Source organism: Talpa occidentalis, unplaced genomic scaffold, assembly GCF_014898055.3.
Source record: "Talpa occidentalis isolate TD23 unplaced genomic scaffold, MPIMG_talOcc4v2.1 talOcc4.17, whole genome shotgun sequence".
Taxonomy (NCBI): domain Eukaryota; kingdom Metazoa; phylum Chordata; class Mammalia; order Eulipotyphla; family Talpidae; genus Talpa; species Talpa occidentalis.
The window spans coordinates 54,392,833-54,410,070 of record NW_023601754.1 but is presented as its reverse complement, the minus strand read 5'-3'; the positions used below and the strand labels follow the sequence as shown (position 1 = coordinate 54,410,070).

At 44.2% G+C, this 17,238-nt stretch overlaps 1 protein-coding gene and 1 long non-coding RNA gene across 3 annotated transcripts in view; one reads left to right on the top strand and one right to left on the bottom strand.

The window, feature by feature from the left end:
• KDM2A (lysine demethylase 2A) overlaps positions 1 to 17,238 on the top strand; it is a 98,322-nt gene that overhangs the window by 69,379 nt on the left and 11,705 nt on the right. For both annotated transcript variants that reach the window (XM_037517484.2, XM_054697446.1), the window contains exons 9-14: positions 236 to 389; positions 1,508 to 1,623; positions 5,255 to 5,381; positions 6,684 to 7,078; positions 15,620 to 15,703; positions 16,715 to 16,984. In XM_037517484.2, coding sequence (XP_037373381.1) covers positions 236 to 389; positions 1,508 to 1,623; positions 5,255 to 5,381; positions 6,684 to 7,078; positions 15,620 to 15,703; positions 16,715 to 16,984 — 1,146 coding nt within the window. The remainder of the gene's footprint in view (positions 1 to 235; positions 390 to 1,507; positions 1,624 to 5,254; positions 5,382 to 6,683; positions 7,079 to 15,619; positions 15,704 to 16,714; positions 16,985 to 17,238) is intronic.
• Positions 8,822 to 12,607, bottom strand: LOC129146109 (uncharacterized). The gene is made up of 4 exons (XR_008552599.1): positions 12,453 to 12,607; positions 11,615 to 12,352; positions 9,536 to 9,653; positions 8,822 to 8,932 (listed from the first exon to the last, which is right to left on the bottom strand). It is a non-coding gene; the product is annotated as an uncharacterized LOC129146109 (long non-coding RNA).

Below are 17,238 nucleotides of genomic sequence, written 5' to 3'. Positions count from 1 at the left end.
CTGAATTCTGGGTTCTACAGTCAAACCACAGGGAAGCCCAACTGCTCTTTGATCAAGTAGAAGACCAAAAAAAATCTGCTTCCTTACAATTCCCTGCTGGTCAAGTTCTGTAGGCTGGGAGAATTGTGTGTCACATTCTGCCTGTTGGTTTTAACTTTGTGCAAGTTTATCAGTTGAGGGAGATGACTGGGTCATGTCAATGGCTGTTAACAGACTGAAGTTTTTTAACTCACAGGTCTTCTGGCTCATCCCCCCTACAGCCCACAACCTGGAGCTGTACGAGAATTGGCTGCTGTCAGGGAAACAGGGAGACATCTTTCTGGGTGACCGGGTGTCAGATTGTCAACGCATTGAGCTCAAGCAGGGCTATACCTTCGTCATTCCCTCAGGTAAGCAAGATGGGGAAAAGTGGGCTGTCTGGCCTTTTTTTTTTTCCTTCTTTCCACCAAGATTGGCCATGGTGCAAGGGTAGGCAGAATACATTACTTTCCTCTCCTTTCATTGTGGAATAGATGATGAGAATTTATTTTAGAAAATAATAAAGGATGGGCCTCCCCAGTGGTGCAGCCGGTTGAGCACAGCGCTGTGAAGCTGTCTGCAGCCTCTGCAGAGCGGGTTCAATTCTGGCCAGCAAGGGAGATTCCCACATGGCATGGCAGACCTCTCCTGCCTCGCCCGCTGCTCCCCTCAGCAGTGTATTTCAGTCCGTCTGCCCGTTCTGCTCCCCACTCTGTCACTGGTGAATTCCCTCACCCTCCCGCACCTCTGGTCTGTACCCCAGTTCTTGTATAAATAAATTATAAATAAATAAATAAAAATAATAAATAATAAAGGTAGTTTTTCCACTAAAGTGTGTATCAGAATTGCCAGTGGAGACTTTTCAGACCTGCATGTTTGGGTTCCACATTAACCTCAGATATGCAGACTCTAGGTACAAGGGCTGCTTAACCACTGATACATATCCCATAATTAAGAACTACCTGCTCTTCTAAGAGATGGCTCTGAAGACCAGAGTGCTAAATCAGTAATATTTTTGATCAAGTCACTGGCTCCAACAATAGTGCTTAGAAAGAACATAGACTTTGCAATCACAGACCTGTGTTAGAACTCTGAGTTTTTATTTATCTAGTGATACCACATTAGTCAAATGTAAATTTCGTTGAGTTTCATTTTGTTGTGAGGAGTAAATGAGAATACATGTAAATGCTTGTGCTATACCTGGATTCTAGTTGTTGCTCCAATAAATGGAAGTAGCATTTATTAAAAGTTAATTACATGCTAAGCATTTCACCTGCATTTTCTCACCATTGAAAACTTACCCAACACCCATATAATTTATCCTGGTTTTAAAAAGGATATTGAAGCTTCAGGAGATTAAGTATCTTGATCAATCACTTAGAGGCAGAATCAGGGTAAAAATGTGATCTTGAGAGACCACTAAGTTCTCTGAGAGAGCGGTGTTATCATGTGCATTTACAGCCTCTGCCCTCCATTGCCTTTCTTCTAGGCTGGATCCATGCTGTGTACACTCCTACAGACACATTAGTGTTTGGAGGCAATTTCCTGCATAGTTTCAATATTCCTATGCAGTTAAGAATATACAACATTGAAGATCGGACACGGGTAAGTAATCGTATGTAACAGGAGTATATGAAGAGTTTTACTCCATTTAAGACCGATATTACAAGAGATTTTGTCTCAAAACTTCAGTTTTTCTTTGGGTTAAAATTCACATTTCAGTAACACTGAGAAAAATGTTTTAACAAAATCTATATGCTTGGTTTTGGGGACTCCCAATTCTTTGAGGTTTTTGGTGTCTCCTAGGACTTTTATAGGGCATGGGATAGATGTCTGCTAATCTGTTGACCCTTGTTTTTCAGTTTTATGTCCTAGAATAATTTGGCATAATGCAATTTATCAGTTCAAGATTCACAACTTTAAATTCACATATATTTCTTTACTTTGATTACAGTTTAACACTCCAGCTATCATACTTAGTATGTATACAGTCTTTCTCAATAGGGGTTCCGGTGAGACAGTTAAGTCCTTTAGACAATGATTCGTGCATCTTATTTTTTAATTAATTTATTTATTTATACAAGCACTGTGTACAGCCAGAAGCTTGGGAGGGTGAGAGAATTCACCAGATCCAGAGGGGAACAGAGCAGGCAGACCGACGAAATATACTGCTGAGGGGAGCAGCAGGCGGCAGGAGAGGTCTGTGTGCCATGTGGGACCCTCGCCCAGTGGCCGGGGATCGAACCAGTGCTGCAGAGGCTTGAACCGGCGCTGCAGAGGCTGCGGGCAGCCTTGCAACCCAGCGCTCAACCGCAGCGCCATCGGGGAGGCCTGTGTATCTTATTTTCTTAGTTTTCCCTAGGATGTACAAAGCTGATACCATTCTGGATGTATAGGGAAAATGTTAGCTCATTATTTGCTGTTGTCATCTTCCCCCGCCTCGACTCCCCCAGTCCTAGCCTGCTGTTGCTATCTTAAGGCAAGAGTTGACGAACTTTTTCTATAAAGGATCAGAGAGTAAATACTTGAACTTTGTGGACCACATGCATACTTAGTTATGCCTTGTAGTTTGAAATACTTATACCAGTATGGCTCCAATAAAATAAACTTTTCCTTTATGGACACAGAAGTTTGAATGTCACATAATTTTCTTGTGTTATAAGGTGCTCTCTTACGTTCCTTTCCCGCCATTTAAAAATATGTAAAAAACACGCAGCTCAAAGGCCTTACAAAAACAGGCAGCAAATCAAGCCCACTAACTGCTGTTTGCTGACGTACCTGTGCCCTAGGGAAATAGGACTTACTTCTTTACCAGAACCCTAGTTGGTAAGGGCTGAATTATATATGATTAAAATTTAAATTGTATTGGCATTAAAAGAGCAATTAAAGTGTTAGTGTGTATAGAGTATTTACTGGTCCTTATGCTCACAACTTTCAGGTAGTTCAGCAAAATAATAGCGTGTATATGACTAAATATTAGTAAACATGAGGAAATGTTACTGTTAGGTGAATATCGGAGAATATAGAAGTTTTCGATGTGAATTTTGTTTTCAAAATTAGAAAATAGCAAAAAAAGAAAAAAGAAAGAAAATAGCAGATAGAATTTACAAAGTGTAAGGAATGATCATTGAGCTGTTTACTCTGCACATGGTCAGTTGTCCATTATGGTGCCTATTTGGAAACATTTTGGTTTAAGAGCTACCTGTTATCTCAAACACAAGGTTGTATTATTGGAGTTATAAGGACTTGTTCTGTTGGTCACATTAAGGGAGGAAACAGGACCTCCCTGGTGGTGCAAAGGGTTAAGTCTTGGCACTATGAATCTATAAGCAGCCACTGCTGCAGCACAAGTTCGAACTCTGACCAGGGAGCTGACCCACATGGTGCAGCAGACCTCACCTGTCTCCCCACCTCACCTGCTCTCTGACTCTGGTGAATCCTCTCAGCCCCGCCCACCTCTGGACTACACCCCAGTTCTTGTATGCATAAATAAATACATCTTTTTAAAAAAATAAAATAAATTTTATAAAAGTGAGTTTCTGTGCTACAAAATACAACTACAAAAGAATAACTTAGTAAGTTTGAAATTGTAATAATATAATTCCAGTGGTTCAGAAGAGGAAAAATTACATAATTTCATAGTAAAATGCTTTGATGTAACCAAATTCATTCGAAGAGATTACTACCATCTCATTGTTATAAGATTCAATCTGCAAATTAGTTTTTAGAGAGCATTCCCTTTTTTTGGCTAAAGATTGCTGCTATGCTATTAGAAACGTGACTTTATTTGTTGCTTATTTTGAGGAAAGAGAGAAAAGCATAGATGAAATGAATGCCTTAGGTCTGTGTGAAAAGGGTCTTGACTCACCAATATAATTTTTCTAGACTTTGTTTATTGAAAACTCAAACTTTCAGTGTCTAACCACTGTATTAGTACAGCTTTCCTAAGTGCAGCTTAATTCTTTTATTCCAGATTAGGAACCCTTCTGTGTTTCTATAAATTTTCTTTTGGGGAGGGTGGAGCACAGGTGACTGTGGTGATGGTGCATGGGTGAATTGGTAGTGGAAATTCTATGCAAACTACACCTGAGAAAAAGCAAACATTGTTTAAAAAAATGAACAGTGGGGCCTCCCTGGTGACGCAAGGGGTTAAGATGCAACCTATGAAGCTGTCTGCAGCCACTGCAGCATGAGTTCAATCCCCGGCCAGGGAAATACCCACATGGCGCGGCAGACCTCTCCTGACTCACCTGCTACTCCCCTTAGCATCGAATTTCAGTCTATCTGCCTGTTCTGTTCCCCCATTGTCTCTGGTGAATCCTCTCACCTCCCTGCACCTCTGGCCTGTACCCCAGCTCTTGTACGCATAAATAAATAAATCTTAAAAAAAAAAAAAAAAAGAACGATGTAAAATATATTTTAAAAAAAGATTTTATTAGGGTAGGCCTCCCTGGTGGTACAAAGGGTTAAGTCTCAGCATTATGAAGCTATCTGTAGCCACTGCAGCACGAGTTCCATCCCTGGCCAGAGAACTGACCCACCTGGCACAGCAGACCTCTCCTGTCTCCCCGCGGCTCCCCTCAGCAGTGGATTTCAGTAGATCCACCTGTTCTGCTCCCCACTTTGTCTCTGGTGAATCCTCTCACCCCCCTCACCTCTGGCCTATACCTCAATTCGTGTATACCTAAATAAATAAAATAAATCTTTAAAAAATATATTTCATTGGGTCTCTACATATGTGTACACAGTAATTTCATGTATGTAAGGACATAATAAAACATGCATTCACCTCATTTCCTGTTTTTTTCATTAGAGTCTTTGTTCCATGGCCTTCTACCCCAGGATAAAACTGCAGTAAAGGCAGGAGTGCATGGCACACATGCTTTTGTGTCCTAAGACCTCTGAAACAATTTTTTTCACTGAAGTATAATGTGTTTTACTCTCAACATCTTACTCTCTCTCCCAAAACCTCTTTGATGCTTTCCCACTTAACCAAGACAGCTTCTTGGTGGTTCTGAACAATTTTTCCAAGTACCTTTTATCTTTAGTGATTGTTTTCTAAGAACAACATTTCCTAGGTTGACAGATCCTCTTAAAATCTTGCCCCAAATGCCAACCTGGGTTTGCAGGTTGACTTAGAATTCGCCCAGGGTTAATTATTGCATTGATTCAGTTTGTCTTACTTTCTTTCCCTTGAAAATTACTAGCTTGCCTTTCTCCTTCTCTTCCTATGTAGGTTCCAAATAAGTTTCGCTATCCATTTTATTATGAGATGTGTTGGTACGTTTTGGAGCGCTATGTGTACTGTATAACCAACCGCTCTCACCTGACTAAGGAGTTTCAGAAAGAGTCCCTCAACATGGGTAAGTATTCTGTCTGCATGAACTTTCAAGACTCTCTGCAAACCTGACGGGGACAGCAGGAATACGTAGCAGGCTGTTGCTCAGTAGCTCTGTTTTTATTTTTTTGGCTTTTTATTTATCTACCTGGAAATACCAAATTCATTCACTGGAATAAAACACTAGTCAAAGCTGATCTCCTACTCATATGTGAATTAGTAGACTAAATGAAGTACAGGTTTCCCCCACTACCTGAAAGTAGAACTTTCTACTTTTAGAGAGCGGAGAAACCTATACTTGGGGTCTAATCTTTGTCTGAATTGTTAGTACTTAGCTCCTCAGAAGAGATTATTGTCAAATATGTATTAATTGTACAAAGAATGATCTTGTGCTCAATAAAAACTAGAAATGTATCATCATCATAACAACTCTTACTATATTCCAGGCAGTATACTAAGCAGTTTATGTATTACCTGTGAGGTTCAGGTATTATAATCCTCATTTTACAAATGGAAATATATTAAGGTTTAAGGAGATGTAAAAACTTGTCTTATGATCTTACAATTAATAAATGAGAAAGCACAGCTCAACTTAGGTTGGTAAGATTTCAATGTCCTTAATATATATCCTTAACCTCTACACTTTTATATATCCCTAACTTCTATTAAAAGAAATATTTTTATTGACTGGCAGGACAGTTTCATTTATACATTTTTAGGGTGTTCCTTGTCCTGAAATGGAGGGGAGCCAACATTATAATATCCTACAGACACATATTTCATGGTAACTGCAGTGCAAAAGGTGGATGTTTTTTACTTTAGCATTTTCCACAGAGAATAGTTTATATTTTCATTTGAAAATAAAATAACTCATCCAGTATGTGGAAGCAGGATGCAGAGTTGCATGTGCAGCATCAACCCCAAAGCTTAATTTATGAGCAAAGCTACTTTTTAAATATATGCATTTTATACAGTCTGTTCTCTTAAAACATAATGAAACAATCTCAAATTTAAGCTTTACTTGAAACTAATTTACAGCCATTTTCATAGGTAATTTATTTCTAGCACACGGTTCAAAGACTAGGCCTTTCCCAGTTTTCTTGAAAACCCAAATGACAATTACCCCAGTTGTCTTGGGTCAGGATCATGTTTTTGCCTGTAGATAAGATTTTCAACAACAGGCAAATGGGTTGGAATAAGGAGAGGCCATTTCTAAAACGAGACAGCTTCATCATTTATGACTTTCCAGGCCCCCGCCCATGACTCCAGTTTCTCTCCTTGTGACCAAAGTACATGTTCTCATTGCATCTTTTCTTCATACTGGCAGATTTGGAATTAAATGGGTTGGAGTCTGGAAACGGGGATGAGGAAGCCGTGGATCGAGAACCCCGACGCTTGAGCAGTAGGCGTTCCATCCTCACTAGCCCTGTAGCCAATGGCGTCAACCTGGATTATGACGGACTGGGCAAAACTTGCCGAAGTCTCCCAAGCCTGAAGAAAACCTTGTCTGGGGACTCATCCTCTGACTCTAGCCGGGGCTCCCACAATGGCCAGGTGTGGGATCCACAGTGTAGCCCCCGAAAGGACAGGCAGGTGCATCTGACCCATTTTGAGCTTGAAGGCCTTCGCTGCCTTGTAGATAAGTTGGAGTCTCTGCCACTGCACAAGAAATGTGTCCCCACGGGAATAGAAGATGAAGACGCCCTCATTGCTGATGTAAAGGTAAGGTTGGGTTATGCTGCGTGACACCTGCTCATCTGGCCAGGCCGGTCAGATTTTGGATTCCAGGAGAGAAAGTAGAGCGATTTGGGATGTACTCTGGTTCTGTCAGAGAGAAGTTAATGTGTGCAGGTGTGTTTTGGGGCTGCGGTATTTCAAATGGAGTGAGGTTAGGTCCCTATTATGAAAATACTAACATTGTATGTTCAGTTAGGACTTAAATTTAGTTCTAAAAACACAGGCTTCTGGCTGACCCTAAAAATAAAGGAGAACCTGAAAAGGTGTTTGTAATTAAGAAATACTATTTTAAACTTAAGTTTTACCCTCAGATAAAGAGGCCTATTTCAGAACAAAAGTAGCTTGATAACAAGTCTATAGCTGTCTCATCCCAACCAGATTGACATGAAAGAAATGGTTCTATGTGGGGTTATGTTGAGTAGGGTTTTACCATGTTTCAAATTTATCTAGTATGAAGACATCCAGGGCAACTTCTGAGAAAAGTGTCAAGTTTTTTCTAACTGTATATTTTTCTTTTCTTCGAAGAGTCTCCTGGCTTTAGTAATCTTCAAGGCCTAGCCAACCCTCATGTATTGATCTCAAAGAAAAAAGCTGTTTGTTTGTTTGTTTGTTTTTAGGAATCCAGGTTTGAGTGGTTTAAATTGGAGAGAGTTAATTATGAGTCTTTCCTCAAAAGTAAACCATTAACATGAACACCAAAAAATATAAATTATGGAATAATGATTTTTTTTAATATCAGTGTTAGAACACTGGCTTGGGTGCAGGAATTAAGCTGTGTATTAGAGAGCTAGCACACAATTGTAATACATGTTATTTTAAAAATCTATCAGATTACTTCACATCATAGAATTTACAGGAAATAATTATATGTGCACTTAAGGAAGGTGGGCTAAATGCTTCATAGTAGTAGTCTTTTCTATCCCTGATTTCTGATTCATGTTTTTCCTTGGTTACCATATAATCAACTGAGGTGTTCCCTACCTTCTACAAGCCCTCTCAGGAAAGAATTCCAAAAACTGGGGTAGGATCTCAACTTTGTGGCTCTCTTTTTAAGGTTGACATGTAAAATTGTATCTTACTGTTTATGCATCACTGAAAAGGTGAAAAAGGTAAAGAGAATAAAAAGGGGTGGTAACCTGGTGAGGTTGAAAGGAGAGGGCCAATAACAGAAGCAGGATGGTGAGTTTTACAGTTTGGTTTTATAAGGTTTGCTCTAAAAGAGGCAGGTGGTATGCATGCAGCTTATGTTTAGGAAAGGAAATGACAAAGTCCCAGGTAGGTGTGGCTCTATTTCTATAATGATTAATGTGCAGCAAACAAACTTAGCCATACCTTTCTATACTCACAGACCATATCCCAGATTCACTTCCTGCCCTTGAGTAAGCAAATGACATTAAACATTTTTCCTTTTCCATTCTGAAGAGGCATATGTAATTGTGTGATCCTGAGAGTTGAGTAAAACATCTTTTTTTCTATAGAAGTTTCTTTTTTCTGTAGCTATTCCATCATGAATACAGGTGGGAAACATTAAATTGTGACTTTTGAGACTTGTTAACTTGCTTAATTGCCTTTGTGAACCTTAAAAAGAAAGGTTTCTGAGTTCATATGTCACTGACATTTTGTTGTCCTGGGTATCTGTATTCCTAATTCATGAAAGAGAAAAATACCTTTTCAGTCTTCTATGTCTATAGATCCAACTTAATCCAGGTGTAGGAAGCCATATTATAATCCACTGATCGGTTGTATGAAGTCAAGTTTCATGATAAAAATATACAGACTCCCTTAAGTAAAGTATCTAAATAATCATATTTGAGAAGACACAGTTGGTAAAGCAGCATCCTGGGGAGAAATGTAGAAAGATATGGGTCAAATATTGAGCAGAATAAAAGGAGACGACAAGAAGGGGAATGAACTAAAAAGAGACATCTAAAGAGAATTCTTAGTATTATGAGAAGTGTCTAGAGAGAAGCTTCCTTTTGTTTCTCAGGCATCATAAAAAGACATGACTGCCATCCAGTTTAGAGAAAGTGGCCAGAACCTTAGGACTGAGCGGCCAGTGGAATGACTGCCTGGGCCGACAGTGTGTGAATTCTCCCTGCAGAGGCGTGTTCACACCACCTCTTTTTACCCGGTTCCATAGTCAAAATGCAACTGCTAGGAAAAGACAGCAGATAGAAATCCCCACTCTGCAGGTAGGTTCACTTAAGATCAAATGGGTTAATTATTCCTACATTTGACCATTTGTTTAATCTGAGAGTCACAAAGTAGTGAGTTTAGAGCTTGCATCTGATAAAAATCTGAGCATCACCCAAAGAGAGAAAGCATTAACTTGGGTAGGTGCCGAATCACTGCACAGCTGGAGACTGCAGTGCTAGAGAACTTGGTGCTGGTAGCATAGAAGGCAACACTGCAGTGGAGGACACGAGCAAGCCCAGCACTTACCCTTCCTGCAGAGAGAGGAGTTGTTTCTTGTCGTAACCTGCATGGCTGTCACAGACAGCTCACAGGAAGAGCTCAGAGGAGAAGTGGTGAGATGAGATAGACCATCATTACATATTCCCTGGAAGAACAGTCAGTTTTGGTGATAAGGTAAATGGGCTTTGAAGGTTCTGCTGTTAAGTTCTGAAATGTTGAAGAAAGAATCATAGACTATAGAGTTAGAAGATGATTTGATGAAAGACGGAGCATTAAAAAGCTCTGGGAGAGTTTGAGGTAGTAATCAGTGTGTATAAAGGGCATGTGTGGGTGACCTTGACTCCTGAAAATGAGCTAAAGGTAAATAAAATGGAGTTTTCTCCTATGTGAGGTTTTTTCTCCATTTCTAAACTTGACAAGTCACGTCCTTGATAGATGTCCAGTAAAGCGGCAGGACAGTCATGTGAGAAGAGTGTGTGTGTGCAGAGGGGCCGGGGGGTGCCCAGCTGCTGACAGCTGGTCCAGCTAGGCCAGGCTTACAGTTTTGTTTGTGTCTGTTTTGGTAATAAAGGAACTTGTAATGTATGTACACATATATTAAAAGGCACTTTTACTATATTGATAAATTTGGCTGCCCAGCTCTCTTAATGAACCAAATTCAGTGTTGAGTATTTTCTGCTTTCCCTTTTTCTCTAAAAGATTTTGATAAGCTTGGCAAACATACTTAGGAAACTAGTCGGTTTTCTCTTACATAAAATAAGTGGGGTTGTGGTGAAAATTAATGATACTAAGAATCAATATCATTATTACAGAAAAAAAAAAGCAGATGTCACAATTCTGTGAATTTCATTTATTCCACTACTGTGAATAATCCCTGTCGGGCTCTGTGCCCAGAACCAGGCTGAGTGTTGGGTAAAAATGCAAACATGCTGTCTAGCAAGCCCTCAAGGGGCTTACTGCCCAGCAGTAGGGAGCCAGCAGTTCTGGGGCCTGAGAGGCGAACCAAGCTCTAGGTGGGCAGTGCTGTGCAGGGTGGGCCTGAGTGAGCACCCAGCAAGCACGAAATTCTGCCTAAGGGAAATTGGTGCCAGTCTCCCTATCTCACCGGTTTATCAACTGTGCTGTTGGATGGTGCAAATTGATTGCCGAACTGTTACATAAACGTTATAAATTTGAACATTGTTCTTTGTGATGCAGTGGATACTGCTGCTGTGATCTTAAGGTGCTAACATTTTATTTTCTAGCTGTGAGCTCAAAACTTACACTAGGCTCCATCCCAGGAGTCTGATGGAACTGAAGCAGAGAGTTATGTTGCAAATACATACAGAAACACTAACCAGAAATTTTCTTCATCTGATACTGATAAAGCAATAGAGGACCCAGTGTCATTAGAACTTAATCCTTTAAAACAGATGGGGGCAAACTGTAAAAATAAGACCTCACTTGTGATTTTTACTAACAGGATATTTGTAATCATTCACACATCTCACCCAGTAAAAAGTTTGAAATAATAATTTAACTCAGCTACAAGGCATATGTGTTTAGGTTAAAGTAGACATAATTCTTTTAAAAAGTTTTTATCCTTAATGTCATGTTCTTAATAATTCTAATCTTTGTTGCCTATCAAGATTGGCAACAACTATATAGATAAATATATAGAGAAAACATTATGCCTTGTTTGATTTATGATTTGGAAACTCATTTGGAATGAATTCCCTAATGACCTACCTGGTTTTTAGCCTTTCCTAGTGACCTCTAGGATTTACACTTGCTGCAACTTGAACTTGTATTTTTATTAGGGATAACATGTTTCTCTTAAGTATTTGTACTTTACCCTCTCTGAAGATTAGATAGCATTAAGACCAAAATAAGTATTTTCCAAGACCTCTCATACTGCTAGGGGGGGGGGGGTTCCAAACACAATGAGGTAGTTGTGCTGGGTCTTTGAGTCTCTGATAAAAGTGCGCGCAGGAGGATGACCATACAAACATTTCCAGGAAGAGCTCCACCAAAGAGCAAGGAAGTCTCTTTTCCTTGGTAAACTACTGTAAAAATTTAGACATACAACCCCTGGTAGCAAAGCCCGGGCCCCAGAAGGCCTCTTACCTTAGGCTTTTGACTGTACACATAAACTAATGGAGCTTTGTGCTGGAAGCAAAGAAGAATGCCATCTCCAGGGGTAAGAGCTGGCATCTCAGTGGCCTGTGATCTTTATGTCAAAGCAGCATCTGAAATTTCCCAAGTAGCCAAGTTACATTTGTGTGAGTCAAAAAATTACATAAATTCAAACACAAAATACAGCACACTGTGGCCCAAGAGTGTGGTGGTTCATTCTGAGCTTCACCTTGGCCTTGGGTCAGTGCACAAAGAGTGGGTGACACGTCTCTAAGTGGCATCTGAGTGGCAAGGAGGTGTGTCTGACGGGAGGCAGGGCTGGCAGCTTACTCTGGGGAATGTCAAGAAGGAGGCAGGCAAAACACGGAGGGGAAGGAGGAAGAGCAGGAGTGCTGTCCTGGAGGTGGGGTAACCTTAGGGGCAGAGGCCGCGCCTTTGTGGGGGTTCCAGACAGCAGGTGTGGAGCTGGCAGGTGGAGTGCATGCCGCCTGCACCTGCTTCCCAGGCCCGAACTGGGCCTCTGCTTGTTTGACTGAGAGTGGCCAGGGTTCGGTGGATCTGCCGCAAGAGCTTCCTTGGCGTGGAGCGCCGGTCATAACCAGAGGCAGGCGTCTGTTGTAGCAGTGGTTGATATTAAACAGACATCTTGTATCCAAGAGCTCAGTATTGGTTGAAACGTGTCATTCCTGAGGGTTTTTCTGGGAACCTGGTTTTTCTGGTTCTGGATTCCTGGTGGGAGAACAGCAGTGAGGGCAGGTGAAGCCGGCCGGGACTGGGGAGAAGGTAACTCCGGCGGGGTGGGGTGGGGTGGGGTGCCTGGCTCACCCACCGAGGTCGAACTTCGGGCAACTCCCTGCCTGCCTGGGAGCTGGGAGAGTGGGGCGCAGTCAGCCGGAGAGCGCTGGCGGTAACAATGAGAGGTGACCCTGAGGGGAAGGGTGTGGACTGAGACAAGGACAAACGCCAAACCAGAGGCGGAACGGGTTAAAGCTCGCCCTCAGCCTGGCGCCTTCGGAGGCGGCCAGCGGGAGCCTCGGGGCCGGCCCAGGGTTCTCCGGTTGCAGTGGTGGGAGGGCGGGGGCGGCGCGGGCTGGGCCGGCGGCCGCTCCTCCAATCGCGGCGCCCGGGCGCCCGCGGCGCGCCGCCTCCTCCCTCCGACTCTGCAGCAGGACGGCTGGGCCCTCTGCCTGGCTCGCTCACTCGAGCTCTGCTCCCCCTCCTGCCATCTTCCGTTGCAAAGCATTTCTGGGAGCTGCATGTGGGTGACGCAGCAGCATTGTTCGCAGGCACAGGAAGCCGCGGCTGAGCTGAAGGCTCGAGGAGGAGCTCAGCGCACTGCACGCTGCTCCCTCCGGGCAGCCGGAAGGGTTCTGGCCGGACGGCCCTGCCTCGAGTACTGGGGGGATTCCAGGATTTTTAAGTACATCGGGATTTTCCTAGAGCAGAAAACCCAACTCCTTCCGTACAACTTCCAATACAGAAAACATAACAAAGACGCCGGGGAAACTTCAACCAAGAGCCTCGGCAGCGCCAGGGCGACGAGCAGCACAAGGTCAGGCGGGCAGGCGGGCGGAGAGCGCGTTCTGCCGGGGTCTGTGTGCCTGGAGGGACGCTGCCTCCCGGAGAGGCGGCGGAACTGCCTGCGGGGCCAGCCCAGGACAATGCTTGGGTCACCGGCTCCCTGGCGTCCTGCACTTACTCCCTCGCCCGGTGCGATGTGCTTTCGAATTGGGTCGCTTGGCTTTGGGGAATTCTTCCCCCTTCTCTGCCCAGCCCCGCGTTTCTCTTCCCCTTCCTGTGATGTGTGGGGTGTGGGCTTGTGTTTGAATGTTCTCCCCGATTGCCGGGAGCCTAGATAGGCGTCAGCCTTTCCGCACTCCACCCCCGCTCCTGTCCCAAACCCCCTCTGGTGAAGGGTGGTGGCTGCTTTATATGGTTTCTTGAAGGGCCCCAGCTGGAGTCTGCCTTTTTTGATGAAGGCAGGGCGGGCTTGGTTGTAGGGCCCCAGCGAAATAAGGCTTGGAAGGAAATCTGCATTTCCCTCCACACCCACACAGACCCCAGCAACCGAGGCGTGTGCGTGTGAACAGCTGCCCCCCACCCCCATGCAGACAGTTTCTCCACCTACCCTTCCGAGGCCCCCTGCAAAGATCTGCTAGGTCGAATGAGACGGCTTTTGGGCGACTGTTACCTTCCTTTTCTACTCTCTTAAACGATCGTGGATCTTTCTGTGCGGTCTGTTTTGCTGAAAGTGGAAAGTCCCTGTTTGTGGACAGCCCGTTTCTCTCAGGCGGAGGAAATGGGCAGAGTCCTGCTGGTCGGCGGTGGAGGTGGGGGAAGGGAGCGCCGCGCTCCCTAGCACACATTTTGAATGGACCTGGATTTTTCACCCTAGGGAGGTTAGGAGCCCGTCCTAGAGCCTTGTCCCACGTGGCACCGCACCCCGCCTCTTCACCCCCACGCAGTGCGGTGCTACCAGGAGGCTCCAGAATAGGATGCCATAGCAACTCGAAGTAAATAAACCGGCTGCAAATGAAATCAGTTTGGGGGAGGGTGAGAAGCATCTGGAGACTTGGCAGAGGGGATCTTCATGGAGGAGCTTTGGGGTGCAAATTAAAGAGTTTTTCTGTGACCCAACTCTGGGATATGGAGCAGGATCCTTAGGTTGAAGAGATGACAACACTTGATAAAGAACTGCCTCATGCTTCCCAAAAAAGTCCCAGGCTGAGGCCCCAAAATTGATGAGTGTTAGTGATGACCCAGGTGTGCCAGCCTGTCCAGGATCAAAGTTTTGTTTCCACTGGAACAGTTAATATCCTGTGTGCTCCTCAGGCAAGCAGAGAGGAAGCTTGTCTTGTCTTCTGGATTTGTGTTCTTTTGCTATTTATTGCTGTTGCTTTAGAGATTATGAGGTCAGAGTCAGATTTCATTCTAGTAGAGGGTTTGGGCTTCAGAAATTTCTTGTCTGAAACATAAATGATTTGTTTCAAATTAACACTCAACCAGCTTGAATCACTTAAGTGGAAGTTTCTTACTGTAACATTGTTTCTCAAGCCATTCACACTAGATTGATTAAAGGCAGAGCTACAGCCCCTAAGATAGTTCCTGCCCCAGTTATAAGAATAAAGGCAAATAACTGCGTGTGTGTGTGTGTGTGTGTGTGTGTAGAGAGAGAGAGATTTGATATTGAGATGTCTGTAATCAGCATTGGAAGAACAGATCCGTCAACTGAATCAACATATTAAGACTCTGCTGTTCGTCTTACTAATTCAGTATTAGCCACTCTCTTTTTCTGGCCACTTTGCTGACGTCTGCACAATGAAGCCAATCCTTACTACCTCATCATATCTGTTAACTGATACAGAAAAGTGAAGGGGTGATACAAAGTTTACTGTCCTATATAGAATTGTGTCTAAAAGTTGTGTTTCTTGAGGTGGCTACATGGGTGGGGGGTTGGGAGCAAAGGTAAACTCACCGTCTTTTTTTTTTTTTTTTTTTTTTTATTTATTTATTTATACAAGCACTGGGTACAATCAGAAGCGGGAGGGTGAGAGAATTCACCAGAGCCAGAGCGGGGAGCAGAGCAGGCAGAAGGAACGAAGTACACTGCTGAGGGGAGCAGCGGGCGGGCGGCAGGAGAGGTCTGTGCGCCATGTGGGACCCTCCTCCAGTGGCTGGGGAGCAGCCGGGGATCGAACCGGCGCTGCAGAGGCTGCAGGCAGCTTCGCAACCCAGCGCTCAACCACTGCGCCACCGGGGAGGCCCCTCACCGTCTTGATAGTACTGCTCTAGTTTGAGTTTTCTCTTTCATCTTCATTTTACTTGTTTCACAGTCAGTCAGTGTATGAAGGGAAACACAGACACCGTCCTGCCCCTCCCACCTGCCCTCCCACGGTGCTTGTGGGGACTCTGCCTAAATCTAGATGCCACTGGGAGTGCCTGGCTCTTGGTTCACTGTGCTCTCCTGTTCCCTTTTCTCTCCTGCCCTACTCGTAGATTTTGCTGGAGGAGCTTGCCAACAGCGACCCCAAGTTAGCCCTCACTGGAGTTCCTATAGTACAGTGGCCAAAAAGGGATAAGGTAAGAAACTGTTCTTGAACTTCAGGCTGCTGAAGCATTGCTGGTCAACCATTACCATTCTGGGAAGAAAAAGAACTAGAAGCAGACAGCTGTTAGTGCATGAATATAAACTGACAGAGTGTCATTCCTCAGTTCTGCTCTGACTCTTAGGTCAGGATAATTGGCCATCACATCTTTGGAGGTGACTCCCTCAATAGACTCTCTTGACTTAAACAAGTAAACCGATCACAGAGGGGATCACTTCTCATCCTTCTGCCCCAGAGGAGCAGTCATTTGCACATCTAGGATTTAAAACTACGTGAAATACATACACACGTTTAAAAGGCCAGTGCTGGTGTGTTGGAGTTGGACCACATTCTCAGGGTTCCCCTTCGTGTGGACTTTTTAGTAGTGAACTGAAATGAGAAGAGAAGGAAGGAACCTTGCATCAGCTATTAAATCATCAGCTGTGAATTTTCCTGCCACTTCAAGTTAGCTCTTGTATAACTTTTTCCCATATTGTCCTTGTCAAGGTTATTTATTAAATAAGTGATTAGCTTTCTGATTTTGGCAAATATATTCGGTCCTTCTTTGATGTTCCCAGCTGAAACTGGCAAAGCCATCACACATTGCAGGGTGTTTAGGAAGAATGTGAAGGTGTGTGGTGAAAGAGGTCTTGAGAGAACCACCTCCTCCAAAGGTGTCGGAGTCCCACTTGGCCTCTCCTCGGCCACAGAGACCACCTCAAGATAATTTAGTCCTATCTGGCTATTGAGTGTTTTGTGTCAGAAAGGCATTCAGGCCACATTGGGAAATAAGTAGAAAACGTGGTCCTTGATCTTGTAACATGAAAGCAGCCATAAGTGACATGTAAACAAATGAGCGTCTTTGTTCCAGCACAGTTTTATTTACAAGAGCAGGCAGCAGGCAGATTTGCCCCGCGTTCGCAGTTTGCCAAGTCGTGTAATCTTCCACCCTTTGCAGCCTTTAAAGCCACCTGATCTATTTGACCTCACTACTTTCTCTTTCCAGCTTAAATTCCCCACCAGGCCAAAGGTGCGGGTTCCTACCATCCCCATCACCAAGCCTCACACTATGAAGCCAGCTCCACGGCTAACACCTGTGCGGCCTGCGGCAGCCTCCCCCATAGTGTCGGGGGCCCGGCGGAGACGCGTGCGGTGTCGGAAGTGCAAGGCCTGTGTGCAGGGGGAGTGCGGTGTGTGCCACTACTGCAGGGACATGAAGAAGTTTGGGGGCCCTGGCCGCATGAAGCAGTCCTGTGTCCTCCGGCAGTGCTTAGCAGTGAGTGGTCTGCTGGGTAAAGATTTGGGGAGGGGTAGTAGTGCCCGAAGGGCTCACCCACACAAGGGAACAGCCAGGGAGACGCCAGAACTGGGTGGGGGGAGGGGGAGGAGCTGTGTGCTCTTTGTAGCTTTCTTCATCTGTCCCTTCCCCCCAGATTCAGAACACTCTGACTCAGTCGTTTGGCCTCGCCTAATTTTCAAATGAGAGACCAGCATGCGAAGGGCAAATCACTGCTGCCTGTCCCCTCTTTA